The sequence below is a fragment of the Chiroxiphia lanceolata genome, chromosome 1 (assembly GCF_009829145.1).
Source record: "Chiroxiphia lanceolata isolate bChiLan1 chromosome 1, bChiLan1.pri, whole genome shotgun sequence".
NCBI classification, from domain to species: Eukaryota; Metazoa; Chordata; class Aves; order Passeriformes; family Pipridae; genus Chiroxiphia; species Chiroxiphia lanceolata.
In genome coordinates, this window is record NC_045637.1 from 137,363,085 (window position 1) to 137,387,695 (window position 24,611).

The following is a 24,611-nucleotide window of genomic DNA, read 5'->3' on the forward strand; positions in this document are numbered from 1 at the left end:
CATGATTGTGCAGTGTCATATATTAAATATGCATACTCAAAACATGTATTTGGTCCAGCACTGAGGAGGATAGACAGACCTGAGACAAGAGCTTAGACTTGCTGGCACTTATGACAGAGGTGCCAAAGTGCTTAGTCCTGTACAAAATGAGCTGTTTCTGCACACATGCAGGAGTAAAATTGCAGGCTGCTTGATCAAAATGTAGGGTCATTCAGTATTGGGTGTTGGAGGGATGGGTTTTCAGGATCTTAGCTGTGGACTTTAGGCAGTATTTAGGCATTTCAGGATTCAGATCCTAAACCCTTTTATTGGATCTAATGCTTTTAGTTTCCTGTTTGTAAATGTAAACATTGTTTTCTCATAGAGATGTTGTGAGGGTATCTGCATTAGAAATTGTAAAACCTTGCTAGTATCACAGATGGGTAGAATTATTTTAGGAGCTTGCCCTGCATAACCTGTGTAATCTGGTTAAATATGTTAAGAGCTATTGTTTTTGCAGCTCTTGTCGTTCACTACTCATTTGAACAAACAGACTTATCTAGACTATTATCTTTTCCCCATATCCTCTTAGCCCTCTCATTTTTTCTGTTTGTTTATGCACTTACTGTAGATTTTAGATCGTGAGCTGTCTCAAAGAACTGTAGGTTCGTTGTTTGTGTGATGTCTAGTGGTCCTGATCTGGATTGGTATGAGATATTGCTGCTACTAAAAACGTCTAATTTAGGCACGTCTGTACTGTATTATGCTTTGAACTACTTAATGTTAGTGAAAGTTTGTTTGCTTTGTTTTTTCTGATTTGTCTAGCGTTACTACAAGAAAACAGCTGCATTTGTGCTAAGAGCAATTGCTAAACATTCTCCACAGCTAGCTCAGGCAGTAGTTCACAGTGGAGCACTGGAAACGCTGGTGATTTGCTTGGAAGACTTTGACCCTGGAGTCAAAGAAGGTGCATGTTGGGCATTTGATTATATTGCCCGACACAATCCAGGTAACAAGTTTCACATGTTATCTTTCAGCTTAATGTTATGTGATAATTACAATAAATTGCATGTTTTTGATAAATAGAATAAGATGCTTTTTCTTCTGTTATAAAATTCTAAATTTGGGATAAAACCCTAATGTAACTGTACCATTCCTACAATGCTGTACCTTTTGTGGGAAACTGGCATACCTGACACCAGGAGTGCCTGGTTGTGAGAAGTGCTCTAAGAGGAGATGTGTTTGGCCTGCAGCCAAGAAAGGACACTGCTTTATTCATCTTCATGAAGAAATTTCTGAATCTTTATGTATTGTGTGAGTGTTACTGCGGAACAAAGGTTCTTTTGCTTGACATTAGTTCTTACTTTATATACATAGTGGAATGGACAAGCCTAGGGAGAAGCAAGTTTCATTCAGCTTACAGCAGTGTTTGCAGGATAAATAGGCCAAATTCATTGCAGTGACTATATTATCATTAGCCAGTAGACCACACTCCTCTCTGAGAGTCAGGAATAGATCCTAGGAATCCAATATTGAACAGTTCACTGCTGTCTCACAGGCAGTTGTATAACTCACTGGTGGTGTCATGTTCCTATTTAAAAGCTGATCCATGTAGTTCATAGTTCTTTTACCAGCTATTTATATAGTTCAAGTAAAAGTTTAGAGCTATGAATCAAAGAACTGAGGGAAGAAACTGCTGTCTGGAAGGGCTGGGAGAAATGGCTAGGGTTCATATTGTTTGAACTTAAACTAATTCTAGGATCATAACATTAACTCATGGTTTTATACTTGGCTCTAAAATGTACATAGACTGTGAAAGTGATTTTATTTCTTTAATCAATACAGACTGTTGGACTGCAGAAGGCATGAGGGATTCCTCCTTCCCACTTAGAGGGTTAAAGTGCTGAGACAGTCTCCAAAGTTGTTAGCACCTTTCTAACAGACTGCATTTTCTGGGGAACAGATTAATTCTTGGGGCACCTCTCTGGTAAAGATCTTTTTGTCTTTTGGTCACCAGGATTGAATCCCACCCTTGGTGGAAAATAATTGTTCCTTCCATCTGAAATATACTTATTTAAATATCAAAAGTGTTCATTTGTGTAAACGTGTGTAGTGTGTCTGTGTTACTCTTAACATAAACATTTCTGCAGTTTTGTTATGTCAGTAAATCAATATTGACTCACTTCAATTACCCTTCATGCTATTCACTGCATGAATGCTGATGGATCTTTAGGGTGATCCAGTTCACTCTGTGACAGCATTGTTTGCAAAGATGGAGGTGATGTGGGGGTATTGAAGACAACAAATTCTTCGTACAAATTTTTATTCCATGGTTATGAATAATGTATTTGCTGATGGTGAATGGGTGCATACCTTATGTCAATTTACGACAGCAATAAGAACAGCATTTTCAGAAATTAGGTTGAAAATGTGCTACCAAGCTGCAAGCATGAGGACATAGACAGATCACTAGATGCAATCAGTGAAAAAAACCCCAAAAACCCAACAAACGAAGCCCCAAAAAACCCCACCGAAAGATCCCTGGAAAAATTGTTCTTCCTCTGCCCAGCTACAGGTAATTTAGAGGATTTACCTTGCTTTATAACACAGTCACAGGAAGTCTCTAATATGATTATTGAAAGTAGAGGCGTTATACTGAGAAAAGATCACTCTCTGTATGGTATGTTTCTTACACTCCTACAAGCATGCCTTTGCAACAGGATATTGTTGGAGATGGGATACAGAGATAAGTGAACTTGTTCTTATCAACATCTGGTGTTTACTGTTCAAGAAACTCTGGATTAGACTCAAATGCTTGTGTTGACAAAATTTGGCAGTTATAATTTTTTGTCATTAACTTTCTGTGGACACATAATGCAGCTTAAAATAAAGCTGTGTGTGAAATGGTTTTCCCCACCCATAAAAGGTTTTTCAGTTTCAAAAAGTGTTTCAGTTCCAAACTGGGATAATATTGAGACTTTTTTTCTCTCTCTTGAAAAAGCTGGGGGATAGGGAGATTTATCTGGCCCAGCAAGAAAAGTTCAATAATTACAACATATCTCTGGGATGTATGTGAAAGACAGATTAAAGTTCTGATCTGTGTTAGACAGGATGTGACCCTCTGTCTTCCTAAGTGCAGTCAAAGGCTCCCAGCATTCAGTGATAACTGTTTGCAGTGGTGAGGGTCTCTCTGCTTTTAATCAGAAATTCCATCCATGATCTGGTAAATCTGCTGTCTAAGAACTGCAATGTATGTTCCATGAAAAGACTTCCATTTTGAGAAATCAAGGATTTTCTTCCTTTTTTTATTTTTCCTGATGGAAACATTCTCTGCTTAGCAAGTTCTGTACTGACTTAATCCAACAATCTCTTCGTTTCTGTGAACAGATGTTTCCCGAAGGCTTGTGAGATTTTAGGTCAAAACAAATATCTCATGAGATTTCAATACACAAGAAATCCTGCCAGGTCAGATTCCAAAATTTAGGAACTGCTCTTGCAGTTCTCCATGTTCTTGAAGAGGAGAAGTTCATCTTTGAGATGAATTTCAGACGCTGATCTTAACTCCAAAGTGTAGAGATCAGTGTGCTGTAATTTTACCATTCATTATTTCTAATATTTGTGTTTAAAAAGAAGTGTTTGAAATACCATAAATGCCATCAAGTCTATGAAAAATATTTTGTAAACTTTACTTATACCATATTCAGTTACTTTTAAAATGCAAAATTCTTTTGTTTGAAGTATGCAAATAATTTGGCTTTCCATTTTCTTTGCCTACATTATAGGTGTAATTTATTAATTGTCTCACACCTGTTTCAGTATATTGTAAATTGGTAGAAAACCAAAAAAACCCCACTATTTATACTCAATCATATTGCTGAGAGTGTTGCTCATTTTCTCTCATACAGTGGTACACTTTGGATCATAGTGTAGCTCAGCTTGGAAGGGACCTTGGGAGGTCTCTAGTCTAGCTTCCTGCTCTAAGCAGCATCTGCTACAAGATTAGACCAGGTTGCTCAGCTCATGAGTGATTTGAGCCTAACCTCCATCCTTCTCCTGATGAAAGGTTTTCCCACTGGTTCCAGTGGAATCTTTAGCACTGTGGTTGTAGTGGCCTCCATAAACCTGTGATTTGGAAGTGCAGCCTTTGGGCTACTTGTGGGGTTTAGAGTCTTCCTATGTGGCCATTACATGGTCACACAGTCCTCAGAAAAATACAGTGTTTGTGGTTGATTTGGTTAAAACACGTTGCTTCCTGTGGATACACCTGCTACCACAGCAAGGTCTGTTTGAGAACCCTGGTCTGAACTGAAACTTGCATTTGCTCCCAACCAAAGGTTTTGCTGCTGCTCCACTATATGAATGTGATACTGTTCAGAGCCAATTTTCCTTGTCTGGGACTACCTGCACATTCACTTTCTCACTCTCATCTTTTTTCCCTAATATTTTTTGCTTTATCCATACTATTATTGCCAACATATTAACATTAGTTAAAGTTAATATGTTGGTTTTTTTAACACCTTAAAACAGTTTAGAATAATCCTGTAAGACTTTCCATTGATTTCAGTGGGTATGTAGTTAGGATCTTCACTCCTCTTTGTTAGCTTTCCACTTGTCCTGATCACATAAACTCATGACGAGGCCTCAACCTACTTTGAATTAATTTCTTAGTCCCTGATGAGTACTTTTGTATTGACACAAATCAGTGCAACCCTCGTACAACTTCTAGTTGAACTGGTGACATCTTAAACTCTAAAGACTCTCTTATCAGTCTTTCTTCTACATCCATTTCAGTCTTGTCTAGAGTGTCTCCATTTTCTAAAATCTTCTTTATTTTGATCTGGGCAAAAGCAATTAATTTATGGTTGGTTTTGAGCCTTAATTCTCTTGTTTCTCAGCACTTTCCCTCATGGAGGGATTTGAACTTTATCATCATGTAGTTGGACAGGTTCCTTGAGCTGTACTTCAAAATGAAGTTCCAAGCCTAGGGTTTTCAAAACCTTCTGTGGAATTAAATGAGGTTCATACATTAGTTTTTCTCTGCTGCCTTTCTCCTCTTCTGCTATCAGTCTTGTCTCTACCCTTATAATGCAGCCTTGGCATAGTATTTGGAAAAGTATTTTTGTAATTTGTTCCAAATTATAAAAATTTAATTTTCTTTTGGCTGAATATTTGTTTTGACAAATTTCTTGTTGACAACTTTGTTCTCTCCTCTAACTCCTCAGTCTTCATTTTTTTCGCCCACCTCTGTGTTTGCAATTGGATGGAAAAGTTCAATGAATCCTTTGGTGTATAGTCTGCATTAAAGATGTTCTACCAAGTAGAAAGGTTAATTGAGCCTTTTCTTGAGGAAAAAAAAGAAGAATTACAATTTATAATAGAATCATTAATACTTAGATATGTAATTTTGGGCTGAGTTTGCAGGGAAATGTCATGGGAAGTTCTATATTTCCTTTTTTTCTTTAGCTTTTCTGTTTTTCTGAGAGTCCATTTACAACCTGTCTGTCTTTTGGCACATGGTCCAGCCCTCCATGTGGTAAGTTATTAGCCATGAACCTTATAAACACCACTGGAAGAACAACCATTTAATTACCCATGACCAACAATAACCATCAGTATTTAAATTATATCAGACTTCTAACAGCAACAGCTGATCTAAATTGAATCAGATTTAGTTAGCTCTTTTCAAATAACTTTTATGGCTACTTTTGCATGCCTGGATGTAGCTGTGACCTTAAAGTATTGCTTTTTCTCTCCCTGCTTGAACTTCATGATTTTAGCTCATAAGGCATCAAAGAAACCCATTCTTCTAATTAGTACCATGTCCCTCTTGACCTCATATTCTTGCTATTAGCATCTCCTAGCAGACTGTAGGCAACTGAGTTGGTTGGTGTGAAGTTGCTTCTGAGGCACAGTCAGATGGATTAATCTGGACTGTTGGTCAGTAGATCACAATGTATTCCACTTGGTCAGTGTACCAAAGCACATCAAAACACAATCTGAAGAAACTGAGTATGGCTTTTTTCCATGAAAAGCTGACAGTGGCTAGTTTTCAGATTTGTTTTTACATGCATTTCAGGTACATTTCACTTCAAATTTGTAAAAATGAAGATACAACATTTAAGTTTTGTTGAAATCTTACGGTTTGTATGTATTTTGAGGATGCACATGCTAAATTTTCAGTCAAATAGTTATTTGAAAAATGAATCTTGTAGGGTTAATTTTGTATTAGTCTAAAAATTACTGCATTATTTAATATAATGTTGTGATGTAATATTTATATTTTCTTTAAAATATTGTATCATAAAATAACATACATAGTGTAAATATTTGACTTATCACATGTGTTGCAATGTGTGGCTGTAACTCACTAATTGAAAACAAATCCGGTCTGGAATGTTATTTGGATATTAATGTAATGATGACATGACTTACAGATTTCATGAAAAACTATATTAGTCTATGTATATTTAATGAAGTATGCTGTATTTTTCTTAGTATGAAAATCTCTTTATGGATGGACTATAAATCAAAAGCTAAGTTAGAGTCTTGAAATACAACGGCCATATGTTGCCATGGTACTGTAAGTCAAGATAAATGTTAAAGATAATAATGGATATGCGTAATAAGGTGTAGCGAAACTGAATGAAGAACCTAATAGATTATTGAATCCCCTATGATTTTTACCACTTTTTCAACACTATTTTAAAATAGCACAGCTTGGTTATAATATAAATTTTGCTTCTGATATTCAGTAATTCTCATTTTAGGACTGTGATTAATGCTGCATACACAGAGAGAGCTAATGAATTTCTAATAGTGTAATTTTTGTCCATGTCAGCTAATCATATGCTCAGATTTTTTTTCTTTTCTTTTTTTTTTTTTTTAATATAAGGTGCAGTTAGTTATGGATATTGTGCTAATCTCAGACACACAATATCTCACTGATGATATTTCTCATTTGTCTAATTGTGTCTGATAACATTTTCATGTCATTAAAGTATAAATTCTGTCTCATCCCATGTATGGTAGCAAAGACTAGTTTGATCAGCAAGTTCCATTTTCCCAATCTTTTATGAAAGATAAATCTTTTATGTATGTTTTTTGTATTTTTCTTTTTGGCATTTGATCTATGCTAATATCTGCTTATCATTTAAAGAGGGTAAAATGCTCTCTAATTAGGTGGTCGGTAAAATTTTGGTACTTTGGCTTTCTGTGTTGTTGTTAGCCATGCATAAAATGCTTTCCTATTGATCAGTGTAGAATAGCCAGGGTTTAAACAGCTGACATCTGCTTACTTTAAAAAAAGAAAAAGAAAACAGAATAACAAACCATTTCAGCCTAATCTACCTCAAATGTGTGCATGTAAATGGGGGTCCATCTATTGACCTGCATTCTTTTCAGTTGTGGATTGGTCCACACGGTTTATGAAACCAGGAGGGCTGATTTGAAATGCAGATGTCGAGACAGTGAACTACACCCTCCCCTTTTTCCTTTGCTGTATCTGTCAGGGTGAAAAATGGCTTGCACAAGGGTCAGTCACCCATACTCACTTAATTACTTTCCTTGGACCTACAGAACTGTCACAAGCTGTGGTGGAGGCAGGCGCTGTTCCTCTTTTAGTGCTCTGTATCCAGGAGCCAGAAATTGCTTTGAAAAGGATTGCTGCTTCAACTCTCAGTGATATTTCAAAGCATTCTCCAGAGTTAGCACAGACAGTAGTGGATGCAGGAGCTATCGCTCACTTAGCTCAGATGATCCCGAACCCTGATGCTAAACTGAAGGTACATTTAATTTTTTTTAAAATCTCCATTATACCAGTCATTACTCAATACTGAATCAAAGACACTGATGTGCATATTTATTTAGAAGCTCTCGGTTTGGGTGTTAACAAAATGTAAGTACATAGATGGTGACAAAGAGTTCTGGTCACATTCACAAATTTAGCTACTGGATAAAAACTGCAGCTCTGTAAGGAACAGCTAAACTAGTCTTTAAAGTGAATAGTATGGGTTTTTTTAGAAATACATAGTATATAAAGAATGCAACAGATACTTTCAATAGATAAAATTTGCACATTTCAGTTACAAAAAAGGTTTTGCATACTTAAGATTATATGATAAAGCAGTTAATAGTAAATGTATTGTATTTTAGAATGTACTATCTAATGTGAATAGTTGTTATCAAGGGTTTAATCACTAGAGTTTAATGGTTAAAAAAAATTGTTTCTCAATATAAATTTTCCGTCTTACTCTAACAGAAACAGAAGGCAACATAAAAATGCCACTTCAAACAAATAGATAAAAAATCCTTAATATAAGATTTGACAGATCCAACTTATGGAAATAAAGATATTTTCTGTAGATTTTACTGAATTTTAAATTAAACTTTTAAATGGCATATATATATATTTGCTTTTTTAATACATAGCAAGCTTGAATGGAATAAAACAAAAGAGAAACTTTTATTCAGGAACCAGCGAATGTTCTGTGCCATTATATTCGTGCATGAATTGACTCAGTGAATTGTAAAATAGCTGTAATTGTTTTCCCTATCCTGCTTTGTTTTCCTTGATGCAATAGATTTTTGTGTGCAGGGGGAGTGTGTGTTGTCGGATGTTTGTATACTATTGATTTTATAACAATTTTTATTTACTAGCGTCAGGTGCTGTCAGCTCTAAGCCAAATAGCAAAGCATTCAGTGGATCTTGCAGAGTTGGTGGTTGAAGCAGAAATTTTCCCAGTTGTGCTCACATGCCTGAAGGACTCAGATGAATATGTCAAGAAAAATGGTGCAACTTTAATTAGAGAGATAGCAAAGCATTCGCCTGAGGTAAAACCTTGAAAATGCAAATACAAGGTCATATCATTAGATTTTACACTTTAAATAAAATACAGGATTATTCTGTCATTTGCTTTTCGAAAGGGAGGGCAAATGGCTGTTTGGCATGTTCATTGGAAAATATGGAAATGCTTGCTGATATTATGAGATGTGTATTGAATATGAATTGGGTTAGGAAACTGGGAATCATAAAATGTATACCTACCTACTTCATTCTATGAGATATCTGCACAGAGAGGGAGTTCTAGGCTGACAGTATTGTCAGTCCTAGATATTAAAAATATCATGAGAAAAGCCTCACAGAAGTCATGATAGCAGCTAATAAATTGCATGATCATCCTGTAACAATAATAGATGGTGTGTGTCTTTTAAAAAATCTTCTGGGGTGCTGGGATCACATTTTAATTATTTTTTCAATGACAGTGAAGGTCAAAAATTCTCTCATTTATTATTAAACTGATGGTAGTTTCTGTTATTAGCTTGAGTTTGTAATTTGAGTCTCAGCATTTGCACTGTTTTTGCCAATAGCTGATACAGGAAGGTGGGGATGTTTGGCAAAGTCAATACAAAATAAATAGAAAAACCAAATAATTATAACTATGTTAATCTGTCAGACCATAGAGATAATTAAAAGGCTCTAAATATGACTTTGGAATGAAATACAAGCAATGTATTTGTAGAACACGCTAATGCTGAACACAGCCATTTCAAAATCATACTAGCTTAACAAATGAGAAGTGTTTAAACATGAATATTGTGCTGTTTCTTCAGCCTGCCACTCTTTAAGCTGGTGATTAAAGGTTACAGTCCTGGCACATCTGCCTTCTCTCTGCACCTCATGGGCAATGCAACTTTACTTCCTCAAAAAGTGAAGCAATTATCATTATCAAAGGGGGACACTGGAGACAGAAGCCAGAGACCAAACTTACAAGGCTGCAGGTAGAGTCAGAAGAGCTGCTAGCACTGGATCCTCCATGCAAGGGGAATTGGCCATGCTAGCAGCTCTCCAAAGGAGCTGTAGGAAGTCACAAACACAATCTGTGTTTGACTTCAGAGTGACGGTGACCACTGTCCATCTCTGAGCAACTCTATTCAAGCAACACATGTTGCAGCAGAGGCACACTGGCAAATGATATTTCTAGAGGACTTGGCTGTGTCATTTGAGACTCGTGGCTTTTGGATCCCAGCTCTCAATCTGCATATGCAGTAAAATTCATGTGAAGGTCGTCACTGGGGGGACTTAGAGCAAGGGCTGAGGGACAGAGCAGTGGGGAGTGTGCTCTGTGCATCCAAGTGAACATGGCTGTGTCCAGACGTAAGACTTGGTTGCCACTGGCTGCAGTTCACAATTGTGAACAGTTTTTCCTAAGTAATAACTGCAAATTTCATCTGGCTGTTTCATGAATGAAACAATCCCCTTTTAAAGGCTCTGAGGAAAAGGTGAATTTCATGTTTATAGAAGTCAACTGGATTGGAAATTTACGTGCCTCAGTTTTGTTCATTTAATTTTGACTTTTAAGAACATATTTCTTTTGCTTTGGAATCTGTCAGGAAAATGGGATATTCTTAACAATATGGAAGAAAATAATCATAATATGAAATAATTTCTATGCATTGTTGATATCATACATACTCTACTGCTGTCCCTCAAGTGATGTGGGAAGTGATACCGTTTGGAAAAAAACCAAGGTGCATAGCTTGATTATCATTTATAGGTAAGGCTATATAATTTGGCATTCCGGGGCAGACTCCAATGCCCATCAAGTGTGTTCCCTGGACACTTCCCTCAGAGTACTCTAACATGGCAGAATAGTGCAGCCCAAGTCAGTTTTGCACATCCAGAACAGTTGTCCTTGGCTTCATGCCTCAGTGGGAGGATTTCCAAAGGATTTTATGCTGCAGAGAATGCAGGTGAGAGGAGGAGTGGGCCTTTCCCTCTGCTGCACAGAACATATGATGTTAGGTGGGGAATGAGTGGGCACTAATATGGAACTGGCTCAGTAGGTGCATCTTCATGATCATTCATGTATTAGGCTGTCATCTGCACATCTCTCCTGTGTATGATAATGGAGTTGAGAATATGTCATTCATGCTGTACAGCATAACGAATTCAGAATCCTGATTTCCTTGCAGTAAAGTCAATCAAAAGCACCGTAGCAAATCAGCTTCATTCCTGAAAACTTCATGCTGCACTTAGTTGCCAACAGTCTGTATGATACATCGCTCTTATTCCAGCTTTATTTTGTAAATTAGGAGCAATACATTAAAAGACTTTTCTAATGTAGTGCTTTATGCCTGTTGATATTTCACAGTATCTAATCTCTTTTGTTTATCTTTTCAGCTTTCACAGCTTATAGTAAATTCAGGCGGAGTTGCTGCTGTGATTGATTGTATTGGCAGCTGCAGAGGGACTGTCAGACTGCCTGGCATCATGATGCTTGGTTATGTAGCAGCTCATTCGGAGAACCTGTCAATGGCAGTGATTGTCTCCAAGGTTAGCTATCACTTTGTTGTCTTTGTATAATTCTTCAGCAGTATTCTGAGGTAGAGATACAAATTAACATTGGCAGAGGATATATTTTGTGACAGGATCATATACTTGCTCTTGACGAATGCACTTTCTCCTAATATTGCCACTTGCTATGACCGAAATTATGTGGTTACCTGATCAAAGTGCGTCCTTATGATGTTGACCCTTTTATAAAATATCCTGGATTAGTTTGTATTACAATGCGTGATTTTTCTGTGTTGCAATTGCATGGGTACAGAAAATAAGTCAGTGAATTTCTATAGTCTGCTTCCTCTTAAAATAAATATTTGTGGCTACATCAAAACCTTTTTTGAAACAAGTATGTTTAATGGCATGTTCTTCATTGCACTAGCATGACTCTGCTAGTACCACTAGAGTATCTTTTAACAGAAATCTTCAAACTTGAAAAGACTTCAGTTTCTAGTGTTTGATTCAGTTGTGCAAGTAACATTTCAAATGAGTTAAGCTATACATTTTCAGGTTTAAATAAAATCTGCTGGGCCATGATATACAAGGGAGAGCATTTGCAATATTTGCAATAGGTGAAATTAGTGCCTGATATAATAGTCTGATGTAAATCATACTAACTAATGACAGAAGGAAGGAGATATTTTCACTAACATTTTTGGCCCATTTTCACACTATGTCAGTAATTTAAAATATACTGTATGAGTGGAAACAACAAAACAAAAATGGAGGAACAGAAATGTCTTCTAGTAGGAATGCAAATTAAAAATTGAAAATTGCTACAACATAACATATAGTATGCAGGGAAGGTAGGAGTGATCAAAAATGCTCTTCTGTATTTTAAAACTAAAGAAACAGACACGTTTTGTTTGCCCTCTTTTGAGTCCCTTCTCTGGATGTGTCTATCTCTCCACTTTCAGGATGCCTAGAGCAAATATGCTCCGGCTGTTGAGTGCTTGACATTAGGTGGGATGAATCCAGGATTAAGTTCAGGAGGAAGCCTTTAAGTATTAAATTTTTGAAGAGTACTAATGATTCCTGTCATAACTGAATGGAACCGCAGTGAGAGCTTTTGTAGGGATTTGTGCAAACTTTCATGAAATTAAATATTTTAATGAATGGTCCACAAAAGCAATAATAATAAATCCAAAGCCCATTAAAAAAACCTGCTTCAAGGGAAACTAAGCTTGTGTAGTGGTACATAGTGCTGAGGACAAGGCTTAGTAAACTGGAACCATTTAGAAGAAATGCACTGTGGCATAACCACATGCAGTTACACACTGATGATGTTATGATGTAAAGTGATAGCTCTATTCTGCTGTACTCTAACCTGGAAAGGATGAATTTTGAAAAATGATTTTTGGGATCATACTGGACAAACACTTCATTGTGGTCTTCTGCTGTAGTGGTATTAGAGTGGAAGATGAAGCATTATTGGAAAAGAGAAGTTAATCTGTTAGTAGCAGTAGTGGATACACTCCCTGTATTTGAAAAGGACTTGCAAAAAAACCCCAAACCAAACCAAATGAAAACACTAAAAAAGATTCATGGGATGGAGAACAAGGTTTTTGCAGTAGAGTTTTGGTAGCCTGGCCTTACCTGAAGTAGCATGAAATGTTTCCTGTTGAAGCATCTTGGCATAAAGTAAGTAGCTGTGGAGAAAGGATAAAGACTGTGATCCAAACCATAAGAACTTTAGTAACAAGTGGATGTGCGATGGCATTCTCCATCTCCTGATGTCTTCAAGAGTTGAAACCTTTCTGCAAATGATTGGATGAGTCAAACATGGACTACTGGACTCAAGAAGAGGTTGATAACTTGAAATTTATTGCTGTAGATAATAAAAAAGAAAGACTCAATGATTGAACCCTTATAGTCTTAAACTACTTTCCTAGAATCATAAGCACTCAAATTATTTTATTTTTAGTTTGACAAAACTGCAACTTTTACTCAGTACAACCTGAACTGTCATGTATTCCTTTTATCCCTTAAATTTGCATGTTTGTTCAAACTGCCTTTTGACTTAGAACATTGAATCCGTTTCTCTTTCTTTAACTATATTTATTAAGATTTATTAAAAATTCTTGCTAGTTTTGATGATGTAAAAATATTACACCACTAGCATGCATTATCTTACAGGGTTTTTTACAGGAAGAGTGTAAATAGAGAAACATTTTCTAACCAGCTGTATCGGTTTCACATTGTCCTTCCCTGGTCTACATTTGTAAAGGTTGTGCTTTTGATTAATGCTACAGGGAATACCACCACTGTGTGCCTGCTTGATAGAAGAACATGAAGATCATATTAAGGCAGCAGCTGCTTGGGCCTTGGGACAGATTGGAAGACACACTGCTGAGCATGCACGTCATGTTGCAGGAGCAAACGTGCTACCCACATTGCTTGATATCTATGTGGACACACGCAGTTCAGAAGATCTTAAAATGAAAGCAAGTATACTTGTACTATTTGCAGGGTGATTAATTAATTGTGACTAAGAGATTTAAGTGCTTAAAAATTACTGAATGCTTTGTGTTTTTATTGATGTTCATCGAGTCACAGATTTCCAGGGTCCAGGGTATCTGAAGGCTGTGTGTCATTTATTAGGACTGGCTGGTTCCTAATGGGTGTGCATATGGTTCATACCAAATCATATGGTACAGCCACTGCAGTCTAGTCCCTTATTTTTTTCCCAGTTTAGATGAGAGTTGCATATACTAATAAATGCTATAATTTCTTGTGACTTGTTTCTAATTATCTACTTCTTTTTGCAAGTATAAACTCTTGTAGAAAATATTATAGTTGCTGTAGTGGTGTTTCTTACATTTTTATTATTATAATTATAATAAAACTGTAACAGCTAATCAAAGCCCTACTCTTCAAAATATGCAACTGTTCATGTTTAGGGCCTTCCTCGTGTGGTAGCTAGTAGAGTTGTAATTTAGTAGTGTATTTTTGAGCAACAGTAAGTGAACCAACTGAAGAGTTTAATACAGTGGGATATGCTCTCCCATGTTGCACTATGCTTCTGCACATTCCACTGAAATATTGCATTCCAGATCTGTAAAATAACTTTTCTGTAGTAATTTTCAGTGGTCCCAAAAATACTAAGGCCAAATTAGCTGTACCTGTAATCCTGCCCAAGAAGGTCACTACTGCTTGTAGCAGTCAACATTGAGTCTGTTTTCAGAAACTAAGCACCAATGCACAATTGTTTCACTCTCTCTTTCCCTCCTTGCCTGGACAGTACTGCACTTTGCTATCCCAGAGCAGCAGCTTCTCATAGTAAGCCACTTCTAAAATACAATCTTTTAAAATGTGTTTTGATTTAACTTTCTTATTATATTACATTACTTCAATTTACTTAAAGGGTCTACTCCAGCTTTCATTATAGTCAAAGGAAAATTGCCATTACTTTGACCGTAGATAACATAATATGATGCACTGTGGGGTTTGAGGCTTAATAAATCTAAGTAGAAAATTGATTCTTCATTAAGTGACCTGATAGATATCATAGTTTTTATACAGAAAATGCTCATTGAAAATTCTGATCAATTTGCTTTTTTTAATCAGACTTCAGTGATATATAACATGAATTCTTGTTGTTTTCATTGATGTCTTACTAGAGAAATTTTATTTTGCATTTCAATAGGCTAAAAAAGCCTTAAAGAACATTCTTCAGAAATGTACGCATCTTCCAGCACTTGAACCATTGCTGCATGATGCCCCTCCCAGTATTATGAAACATATTATTGGGCAGTTTAGTAAGGTAAGAAAAGGCTCTGCTTAATGAGTAATATGTTAATTTTTTCACATTTAGCAAGGAACCTATCTTTCCAAAGATGAAGTCTCTAAAGTTATCAGTTGTTTTCTTTAACAGTTGTTTTCTTTAAGGATCCTCAAGCATTCCCTTCAAAAGCAGTTTGGAGCATCCTGTTCTTTTGTCTGATACAGCTGGATACTGTTTCATCTGGAATCTGCCATAATTCATTCTAAGAGTGGGAAAACAGTTGCTTATAAGCAAGGTGTTTTTTTCTTCCTTGCCTCTTGAGATTAAGTGGAATATTAACTCATGTGCAAATATTTTCACTGAGCCAATGTATCACATAAATCCCAGTCACATCTGTTTTAGATAAAGAACAAGCTGTCTGTACAGGAGTGACTTAAGTCAGGTATTTTACAATAATATAAAGGCTTCACTACTTTTATCCTCATTAATTTTCAGTCTCAAATAAGTGTAAAAATCCCAAATTTTTTCTAATCTCTCTCGAAGTTTGAAAATTAGTTGTTATTACATTGTTTATTTGAATGCAGCATGTAGAAAGTGATACAATTTAATAAAAATATAAGTAATTGCTAACTAATCAGGAAATTTGCAATGTCTGCCGTGTTCACCAGCTGTTGGGAATCCTGCTCAGCTATACAATATCTTTTGAGCAATACTCTGCAGTGTAACATGTTAGCAGGGAGTACCTGCTCAGTTGGTGAGATGTTCTTTCTGGAAATGACCAGGTAAAACATTCTTGATACTCAGTTCTGATTATTACAGATCTAGAAGCACTGCTGTTGGTCGTGCAGATTCCTGATTACATTGCCTTGCCACAGTTAGGTTTGTCCTGTCTTCTTGCTAAGTCTGTGTAAAGACTGGAGATTTCCAGAATCCAGTCCCTTTTGCTTCTGCATGCTGACTGGAGCTATTAATGAGACAAGTGCATAGCAATTGGTTATTCAGGGTATATTTGAATGTTGCTTGCTATTGAAGTGGTTTTGTACCCTTCATATCAGCAGATGCTTTGTTTTGTTTTTCTTCTTTGTCTGTATGTTATTAAACAAACTATACTTGTTTACTCTTCTGAAGTATAATTTTAAAATCAAGTTCTCTGTAGTAAAAGTATTTTTCTCTCCTGTACCATAGCTTGGGAATTTCCTATTCTTAGAGTTGTGGGGTATTCTGTGGGTTTATTTATAGCACAGTAAACGCCTTATTTCCAAGCTGTGCTTCAGAGTGGGATGCTCTCCATTCTTGGTGCTGGACTGTGTCATTTTAGCATTGGAGTTCCAGGATCTGTGCTATTCTGTGCTGCCTCGGTTTGGACTGGGGGAAGGGACTGTGTCTCAGAGGTGCTGTCTGTCTTCAGGGCCTCTTCCAAGAGTTTTCTGCTGTCTTATCCAGCCTCGTAGTCACAGTGTGGAGGAGGAAGGCAGGGAAAGGGCCATATCCTGTCTCCTTGCTAGCTCCTCCTTGGCAGTTCTTGTTGTGGGAGATATGTGAAAACAGACGTCTGTTTAGTTCCTACAACAAAAAGATCATAGTTGTTCCTGACACTTCCATGGAGCATATATTAGGGAGAAGTCTCTGTGCTCTCCTGTTTTTCTTTACCTGTCTGTTGATTTTGTACAGCCTAGAGGGACTGGGGAAATGAAGGCTGCTTGCCTGTATGCACGGAAAAAATCTTGTCCTTTTCTTTCATCCTTTTAGGCAATCCCTTCCTCATTTGAGGCTCTTGTTTTACTCTGAAATACAGTCAAATTTATGGCCTAATTTGTCTGACCAGTGTTAAAGCTTACAAATGCTTTTGCCCTCATAGTCTGTACCTCTCAGAGTTGGTTTTAAACCCATCTGGTTTTGCTGTAGATGCAGCTGCCGTCTTGCATTATCTTTCTGTCTTTCTGTCTTTTTCCCCCCCCCTTTTTTTTTTTTTAATATTATTGCAGCCCTGTGGGCCTATGGACTACATGCTGTCATTCTCCCTTGCCTGGCCCAGCCCCCACCTTCCTCCTTCCCTCCCTCCCTCCAGTCCTCTGGACAGAGCTGCGTATTGGCATCACTCAGGGAGCACAGAATCTTATTATCTGATCATTTCTGCTTCTCATCCCCTTTGGCTGCAGAAACTTCACGTTTTTGCTTTGTGTGTGTGTGTTTGTCAAAGGCTTCCATGACTACACAATGTGTTAAAGGATTTTAATATCTAGGAGTTTAATAGTAGCATGTAATGCTTCAAGGCTGCATTGTTCACTTGCAACAATTCTCAGTATTGTTTTCATGCACTAATCTATACTAGATCATTATAATGATATAAAATTCAGCTCTACAATTAAACTGTGGGAATTGACATAAAAGACCTGAATAACTTGGTTTAAGTGGAACAGATGCTGTTGTTATTCCATGTTAGTATTCTGTTTTTATTATCTATTTAATCTCCACGATCTTATTGTCTCTGTAGGAATAATTCAAGAAATATTATTTATGTAAGGATAAATATTCAATTCATTATTTTATATATGTTATATATTAAAGTACATGTTAAACTATGTTGTAACCATAAAGGGCTGGTTTATGTTTTTTTTTTTCCCCGTACAACTGGGTGTTATAATACAGTAGTCATTACAGATGTTGTATCTCTGATTTTCCATTTTCTCTGTCCTCTGAATTAAAAACACATTAGCAATATTTGAGCCTAGTAGCATACAGATTCATTTAAAAGAAAATATTCTTTTTTTTAATGTACTATTCTGTGTGTAGGTGTTACCACATGACAGTAAAGCACGTCGTCTCTTTGTAACAACTGGTGGACTTAAAAAGGTTCAAGAAATAAAAGCAGATGCTGGGTCACTTCTTCAGGAATATATCAATGCTATTAACAATTGCTATCCAGAGGAAATAGTAAGGTAAGGAAAAAGAAATTTAAAAAATTCATACTTATTATTAAATGTTTTTCACAGGAACAACACAAAGGAAGGATTTAAAATAGTAATTTAACTTTTATATGATTTTTTTTAATAGAATAGCTTAACATTTGGTTAATTGCCCCAGTGGTAACACAGCCCCTAGACACATACATTAGAACACTTTCTCTGTTTGGATTGTATTTGGAATCAAATTTCTTTGTCTGTAAACAAAGCCCAAATAATCAAGCTCTTGCAGGAAAGTGGAAAGAAAAGTCAGTCCTGCCCTACCCAGATGAACTCTGAATCCTACTTCAGTACAACCACTCTCATAATAATGAATGTTGTGGGAAGTTTATTTTGGTGACTTATTTATGGATTACTTAGGCTCCAGAATACAGGTATTGGTGAACCTTTGGTTGCATCCTTGACTTTCCCAATTGTGTGTCTGAACTAGTGTATTCAGAGGCTCCTTTGAAACTGCCTCTGATGTACAGAGGGTCCAGAGGCTCTCCTGCACAGTTGGTCTGCCCACAGCTGCCCTTCCTTCCCAGCCTCATCACGAGGCTTAAGTGTTATATAAAAGGACCATACACCAGCTGTCTGCACCAAGTTGAACTTTGCCCTTAATGAATACAGAAACACTATTAAATAGCTTACAGTCAAAATGTCACCATCCTAAATTGTAATAATGAGAGAAATGCCCTCCTAGATTCTAGATATCCATTTACCAGTCATTCACTCCATCAACACATCAAAAGGATGTTGTACTCGTGCACTCCCTCTACAGGCTCTGAAAATCTGCATCATCAATTTTAATTACAGCAGCAAAATTCTTCAGCGAATAGTCACTACAAACTAAGTCACACAAAATGAAGCCCCGTTTGTCTCCACAAGGAAGAGACAGTGGCTGTCAAATGGGCAAAGGCAAAATCATAAATTTTATCCTGCAGCTGGTACTTCAGAGGGAAAGAGGACATTTGCTTATATTTTTCTGGATATAATTAATGTTTCTTTGTTACAGCTATTTTTCCCCCTGTAAATGAAAAAATGTTAGTAATCTAGGCTGGGATGAAATTAAGAAAAAGGCCCCTTCGACCATCTCCTGCTTGCCTGTTTGTGCTACTGCCTGATGCTGGTTGTGCTGCCTGAGGCACAGCAGCTATGATAGACTCCAGCTTTGAGTTTGTCCTGCAGACCTGTTATTTTAGGCTATTTGCAGACTGAATATAGTAATGCATTGGAAAGTTAGCTTTACAATCAGAGAACTCTTATGAGTTTTACAAAGAGCTAGATTACGTAGAAACCATCCAGAAAATAAAAATCAACAAGGTAAACAAATCTTCCCTCAATGGAAAACACTGGGGATTTTTACTTGAATATATTTTAGGCATGCATTACATGGAGGTGTGTTCATCTCTCTTTATAGCTGAAGCTTTCAGGGCTCAGAGGTGGCAATTTACATGCCTGCAAAACCAGAAATAAACTGGTTTATTCTGGATGTATGTTTTTAGAATAATACAGTAATAAATTTCAGATACTCTTAACCTGGAAAACAAGAACTAAATGCAACTTTGATGCTTGCATATTGGAGGCATGTAGTTGGTCCATTGTGGAAAAACAGCTGGATGACAACAGGACAATAATGGCACCATAGAGTCCTACTGTAATGAAAACCTTTTGGATAATCTCCACCCTTGAGTTGGCAATAGAGAGAGAAGGCCATTGCAGTAAATTGTTTTGTTCCAGAATCAATGTCTCTCACATACATGGATGTAGACTTCCCATTAGCTTTGGGGTGTGGGCTTATGTTTGATGAACAGCAGCAGACTATTGTCATCTGGCAGCCTACTGTTCTGTGTAAACTTCTGCTTTTTTATTAAAGGTCATAATTTAAAAAGAACTTAACATCTACATTCCTTAGTAAAGACAATGCTTATGGCAACTGAACCCATCTAAAATCTAGCCACTTACCTACATGCCCTAAAAGAAGCTAAAACTATTTCTGAAAACCCAACTTCCAAGTATAAATGGTAATGTAAGTTGAAAAACAAGCTCTTAAAACATTGTGGGGGAGTAACTGTAGAATTCCTTGACCAGTGTTTAATGCTAGGATTTTTTCTTGATCAGTAGAAATATGCATAGTGTTTCATTACTTTGCACAGAACATACCTTGTAGTCTAACATACAAACAAAATGTTTCTCTTTCAGGTATTATTCCCCTGGATATTCTGAGATACTTCTGGAAAGGGTGGAGAGTTACCAACCAGTTTTATAAACTTCAATGTTTTATTAGATCTGCATTTCACATTTATGCCTTTATGACTGTAATACAAATACAGCTGTTGAAAGTCTTGCTTGATTCTGAAATCTCCTTCTACTGTGTGAACTACTGAAAGAGCTCAACAATTCCAGCAAGCTATATTTTGTTCTTTATAAACTTGTTTGTTGCTAAGTTTTTATTCCTTTTTGTTTAACATTACTACCAGATATGGCTGTATATATGAATGGAATTTCATGCAGGGGTGATGATTTATCACAGAAGCTTTTTTAGAATCAGTCATTTCCTTTTCCTTCCACAAGAAAGGTTTGTTATTATCTCATTCAAATTTTAGCCTTCTCAGTACTGTTACCATTTTCCCCTTTTGCCTTTGCATATTGTTTAAAGCTTCCCAAGCTTGATGAGGGGGAAAAAGCTGGCCTCTCTGCGTTTTCTAATTATGGAATTCTTTCTGCACTGAGATATTTCCTACTGCTACTTTTGAGAAAGTAAAGTGATATGATTTTGCATCTCCAAACATGTTTGTAACAGCTAAATAAAGAAATGATCAGATCTGATGATGATGCAAGGGTTGAATGCTGCATGATATGATAGTGTGGGGGTCCTGGCGTGGTAGATAATACATCTTCTGCAAAAGTCCCCCTAATTAAGGCAAAAGTCACTGTAGAGGAAAGGAGCAATACACTGTTTGGTGTGTGTGTGTGTGTAGTTGTTCCTCTTGAAAAGGACAGAGTAAACTTCTGTGGGCACAAAAGGAAGGACCCTGGGAGCTTCAGCTCTGTGTAGGTCATCAGCACATTTGTGTGGCTCAGAAGAATTGCTTGACTGCAGGAACACTGTTCCAAAGTTCTGAGCACATTCAGAGGAAATATGAGGACACTTGAGTCCCACTGATTTGAGTGATGGGACTAAGATGGCTTAGGATTTATCCTTCAAGAGCTGAAATTGCTGCAGAATTGAGTTGAAACATACTTGGAACTTAGTCTTGAAGCTGCAGATCACATTGACGTGGAGGTGTGAGCTCTTGCCTGTCTGTAGAACATCCTGGAACTATTTTTACCTTCTTGTGAAGAGTGAAAAGACTTTTACAGTTTACTTACTCCTCTGGTGTATTGCAGAAGCAGGGGACAGCAAACAGCCCTGTAGTCTTCCCTAATATGTAACTGTCATTTTACCATTTTTTTTGTTCTAACCATTTTTTTTTCCTTGTATGCAGCAGTTTTGTGTGTTTTGTCTTTTTTTTTTCTTTCTTTTTTTCCCCCAGAAAGTAATAAACGTGTTTCTGGAATGGGATGCTGAAATACTGACAGCCATAAGAAAAGACAATAATTGAAAACCTCTGCAGGAGAGAAACTTGTCTACTTTCTTAAACATATAACTGAATGAGTTTATCAAACAGGGATAGTCTCTTCTTGTGCAAGACTTGCCAAGACTTATTTTTCAGCTTATTAAGTTGAAAATTATTTACAGTGGCTTTTCTTTGCCAATTTCCAAGTGACTATTTTCTTTTATTCTTGTTAGCATATTTTTCAATGGTTCACAGAAACATTGGTGGGCTATCTGGTGTTAAGGTTTATTTCGCAGAGGGCTGTGTTCCTGCTGTGAGGTACTTGGTGCTCTCAGACTCTGCTCTTCCAGAGGAGCAGGAGATGTACAGTACCTTGCTGTATGGAGCCTAACAGAAAGAAACTGTTGGTGGCATGAGTGCTGGTATAGAAACCACACTAGCTGGGTTCTTTCCTTAGCCCACATCAAGTGAAGAGCCTTGGAACTGACTAGCTTCTACCAAGTGCCTTTTTGGTTTTGGTTGTTATATTCTGACATTATTAACACTAGGACACCAGTAGAAAAACTTAGGTCTCTTAACAAGATTGTTGTAATACTCAATAATACTCAATACTCAATAATTGTTGTAATACTCAAACACATGCATTATGGATATTTAAAAATTAAATCTTGTACAATCCCTGAAAGAAAATGTAATAGAAGGGTTTCCAGACAGTCTTGAAGGAGCTGAAGCCTTTATTTTCCCTAACAGGGAGCTGAGTGCAGATGGGAGGCAGCAGAGGCATGGAGCTGTGTGTACCCATAGCTGCCTCGTGTGCTTGGGAGCACACCCACACCACACAATGCTAATGTATATGTTTTGTGCAGAGAGAGCAAAGAGGCTTCAGTCCCCTGACAAATGTGCTCCTGCTGTGTCATACTGTGCTACACTGTAAGGATTCCACAGGGTTAAATTTCAATGCCTAAACAATTTGTTCACAGCCTTTTCACAGTCTTTTTCTGATTCCTGACAAAGGAAATGATTGCACAAGGCAAACCTTCAAAGCAATCTGATTGTGTAGAGCACAGTCTAAATCAGACCTAGCATAAATGCATCTTCACACTGGCCGGGCAGTTCTGTCCTAGGCCAGTGGCTGTTTGTCTTCTTGTCACAGGACTCCTGGACAATGCCACATCCCATTAGGTTGTGGCAGTGCAAAGTCCTCTCCTGTGTAGTGTGAGACCCCTTCAGTTGTCCCTTGCTGGCAGGCTGCTTCCCTGCATTGCACATGCACTTTGTGGCTGGAGGCTTCCATGAAGGTACACATCTGCACAAGGCAGATCGAGCTCTTTACAGCAGAATTATTGTTAATCTGTATTTTAGGCTTACTGATGTAACTATGGCAAGAGTTGCTTTTTAGCTGTAGTGTTTCTCAAGGTGTTTCTGCAGTGTTTCTCTTCCATTTCTTCATTTGGCTTAATTCATCATCCAAAACTATGTAATAGCTACTCTGGCAGCCTTCAAGTGTGTATAATTTGTCTCAATTTCATATAATAAAATGTAGATTTGCATTTTAATTCATTCAGGTGCTGTCTTCATGGCTAGTTTGTGACTGTGATGCTAGAGAAGATGAACAACAGGCTTATTTTGCAGCTTGGGCCTCACACCCCCTTTGGATGTTTTTCTCAGCTTACCACTCAATGGTGCCTACTTCTGAGCTTAGGACATACAAGCATTTCAAGTAAGAGTCCCTCTCACAGAGGTGGCTTATTAAGACACACAAAGAAAATTAAGCCACTGCTTTGGCAGAAATAAATGTAAGTGGAGACAGCCCTTAAATCATGTTGCCGGTTCCTTTGATTGCAGCATTGGGACTTTTCAACCCAAGTCTCTAAAGATCTTCTCTGGGGGCCTGAGCCATGATTTTTGTCTACATTACTACAGTTATTATTATATCTACAGATGTAAACCAGGGCCTTGAAAGAACATGTGGATGTGTAAAACTTTTACCATATTTCATTCAGTGGATGGATTAACTGGCCTACAAAAGCTCCATTCTTTATGTGAATGACTGGAAACGTAGAGGATCTGAAAAGGGGAAATTCAAGGAGTTCAACTCTTGTGTATATAATATGTTCTGCATTTCCAGAGGGATTTACCAAGGGATTGCTTTGTCTCATCTGAAGCGATCAATCTGCTGGAGATCTGCATCTTAACAAACAAATGAACAAAATGTTGAAGGAGCTGAATGGAACTGGTGGAGGAAGAAATGAATCTCATTTTGTGAAGTAAAGCATAAAGTTACTGTAATTAGGAAGTGGATAGAGTGTGAGTAGATCTTCAGTGTTCTTGATTTGGTCTAGGGGATTGTGAATTAGCTTGGCCAAAGAGGAGTTTTAGGCATGGAGGATGCCACAGGATAGCCTTTTACTTTGGTATAAACTGGAGAGCTCTGATTTCTGGGTATGTAGGGGTGGCGGACTGTTGTCTCACCAGGTGAGGAATCTATGAAAGCATGCTTGCCTCAATATCTTTCTTAATGGCTGCTTGGTTTCCAGTATCGTGGTTGCTGGAGTTTTAGATCTCCCTATGTGGCCAGGGCAGAAAGGAAATATGGAGTAGGACTGGATTGCAAAGCCAGTGGTTCCACTTCTTGCACTGACATAGGATTGCTTTTATGGTCTTGGATAATTATTACAAATCCCTATGATTCATCATCTTCATCTGTGAAGTATCTGTTATACTCCTTTGTTAACTTACAGAAGTGCTGGGAAAATTAAATTCATATGAGAGATTGATGCAGCAGAACTTAAGTTCTTTATAACTAATACCATATTCAGAAAGGAATATTGTTCAAGAACCTAAAAAAATTTACCTAAGAAATCTTGGAGATGCTGATTTTTAGAATTGGAGTTGAACTAAAAGCCAGCGTATTTTGTGAGTTTCCTTATCTGACACAATTTAAAGGGATTGTGGAGAAAGAGGAAATTATTATGTCTCCTGACTATACTAAAACTATTGATGTCGTTTTTGTATAATACTTAACTGATAATATTGATGCTACTATGCTTTATGCTGCAGCCAGC

General features: G+C 37.2%; 1 protein-coding gene across 1 annotated transcript in view; it reads left to right on the forward strand.

Moving 5' to 3' along the window:
* The window catches only part of SPAG6 (sperm associated antigen 6), a 36,983-nt gene extending 13,873 nt beyond the window's left edge, over positions 1 to 23,110 (forward strand). Inside the window, exons 4-11 of the mRNA XM_032696524.1 lie at positions 805 to 988; positions 7,555 to 7,760; positions 8,635 to 8,808; positions 11,159 to 11,311; positions 13,570 to 13,761; positions 14,964 to 15,080; positions 17,835 to 17,980; positions 20,189 to 23,110. Coding sequence (XP_032552415.1) covers positions 805 to 988; positions 7,555 to 7,760; positions 8,635 to 8,808; positions 11,159 to 11,311; positions 13,570 to 13,761; positions 14,964 to 15,080; positions 17,835 to 17,980; positions 20,189 to 20,255 — 1,239 coding nt within the window. The 3' untranslated portion in view covers positions 20,256 to 23,110. The remainder of the gene's footprint in view (positions 1 to 804; positions 989 to 7,554; positions 7,761 to 8,634; positions 8,809 to 11,158; positions 11,312 to 13,569; positions 13,762 to 14,963; positions 15,081 to 17,834; positions 17,981 to 20,188) is intronic.
* Positions 23,111 to 24,611: the final 1,501 nt, after the last annotated feature.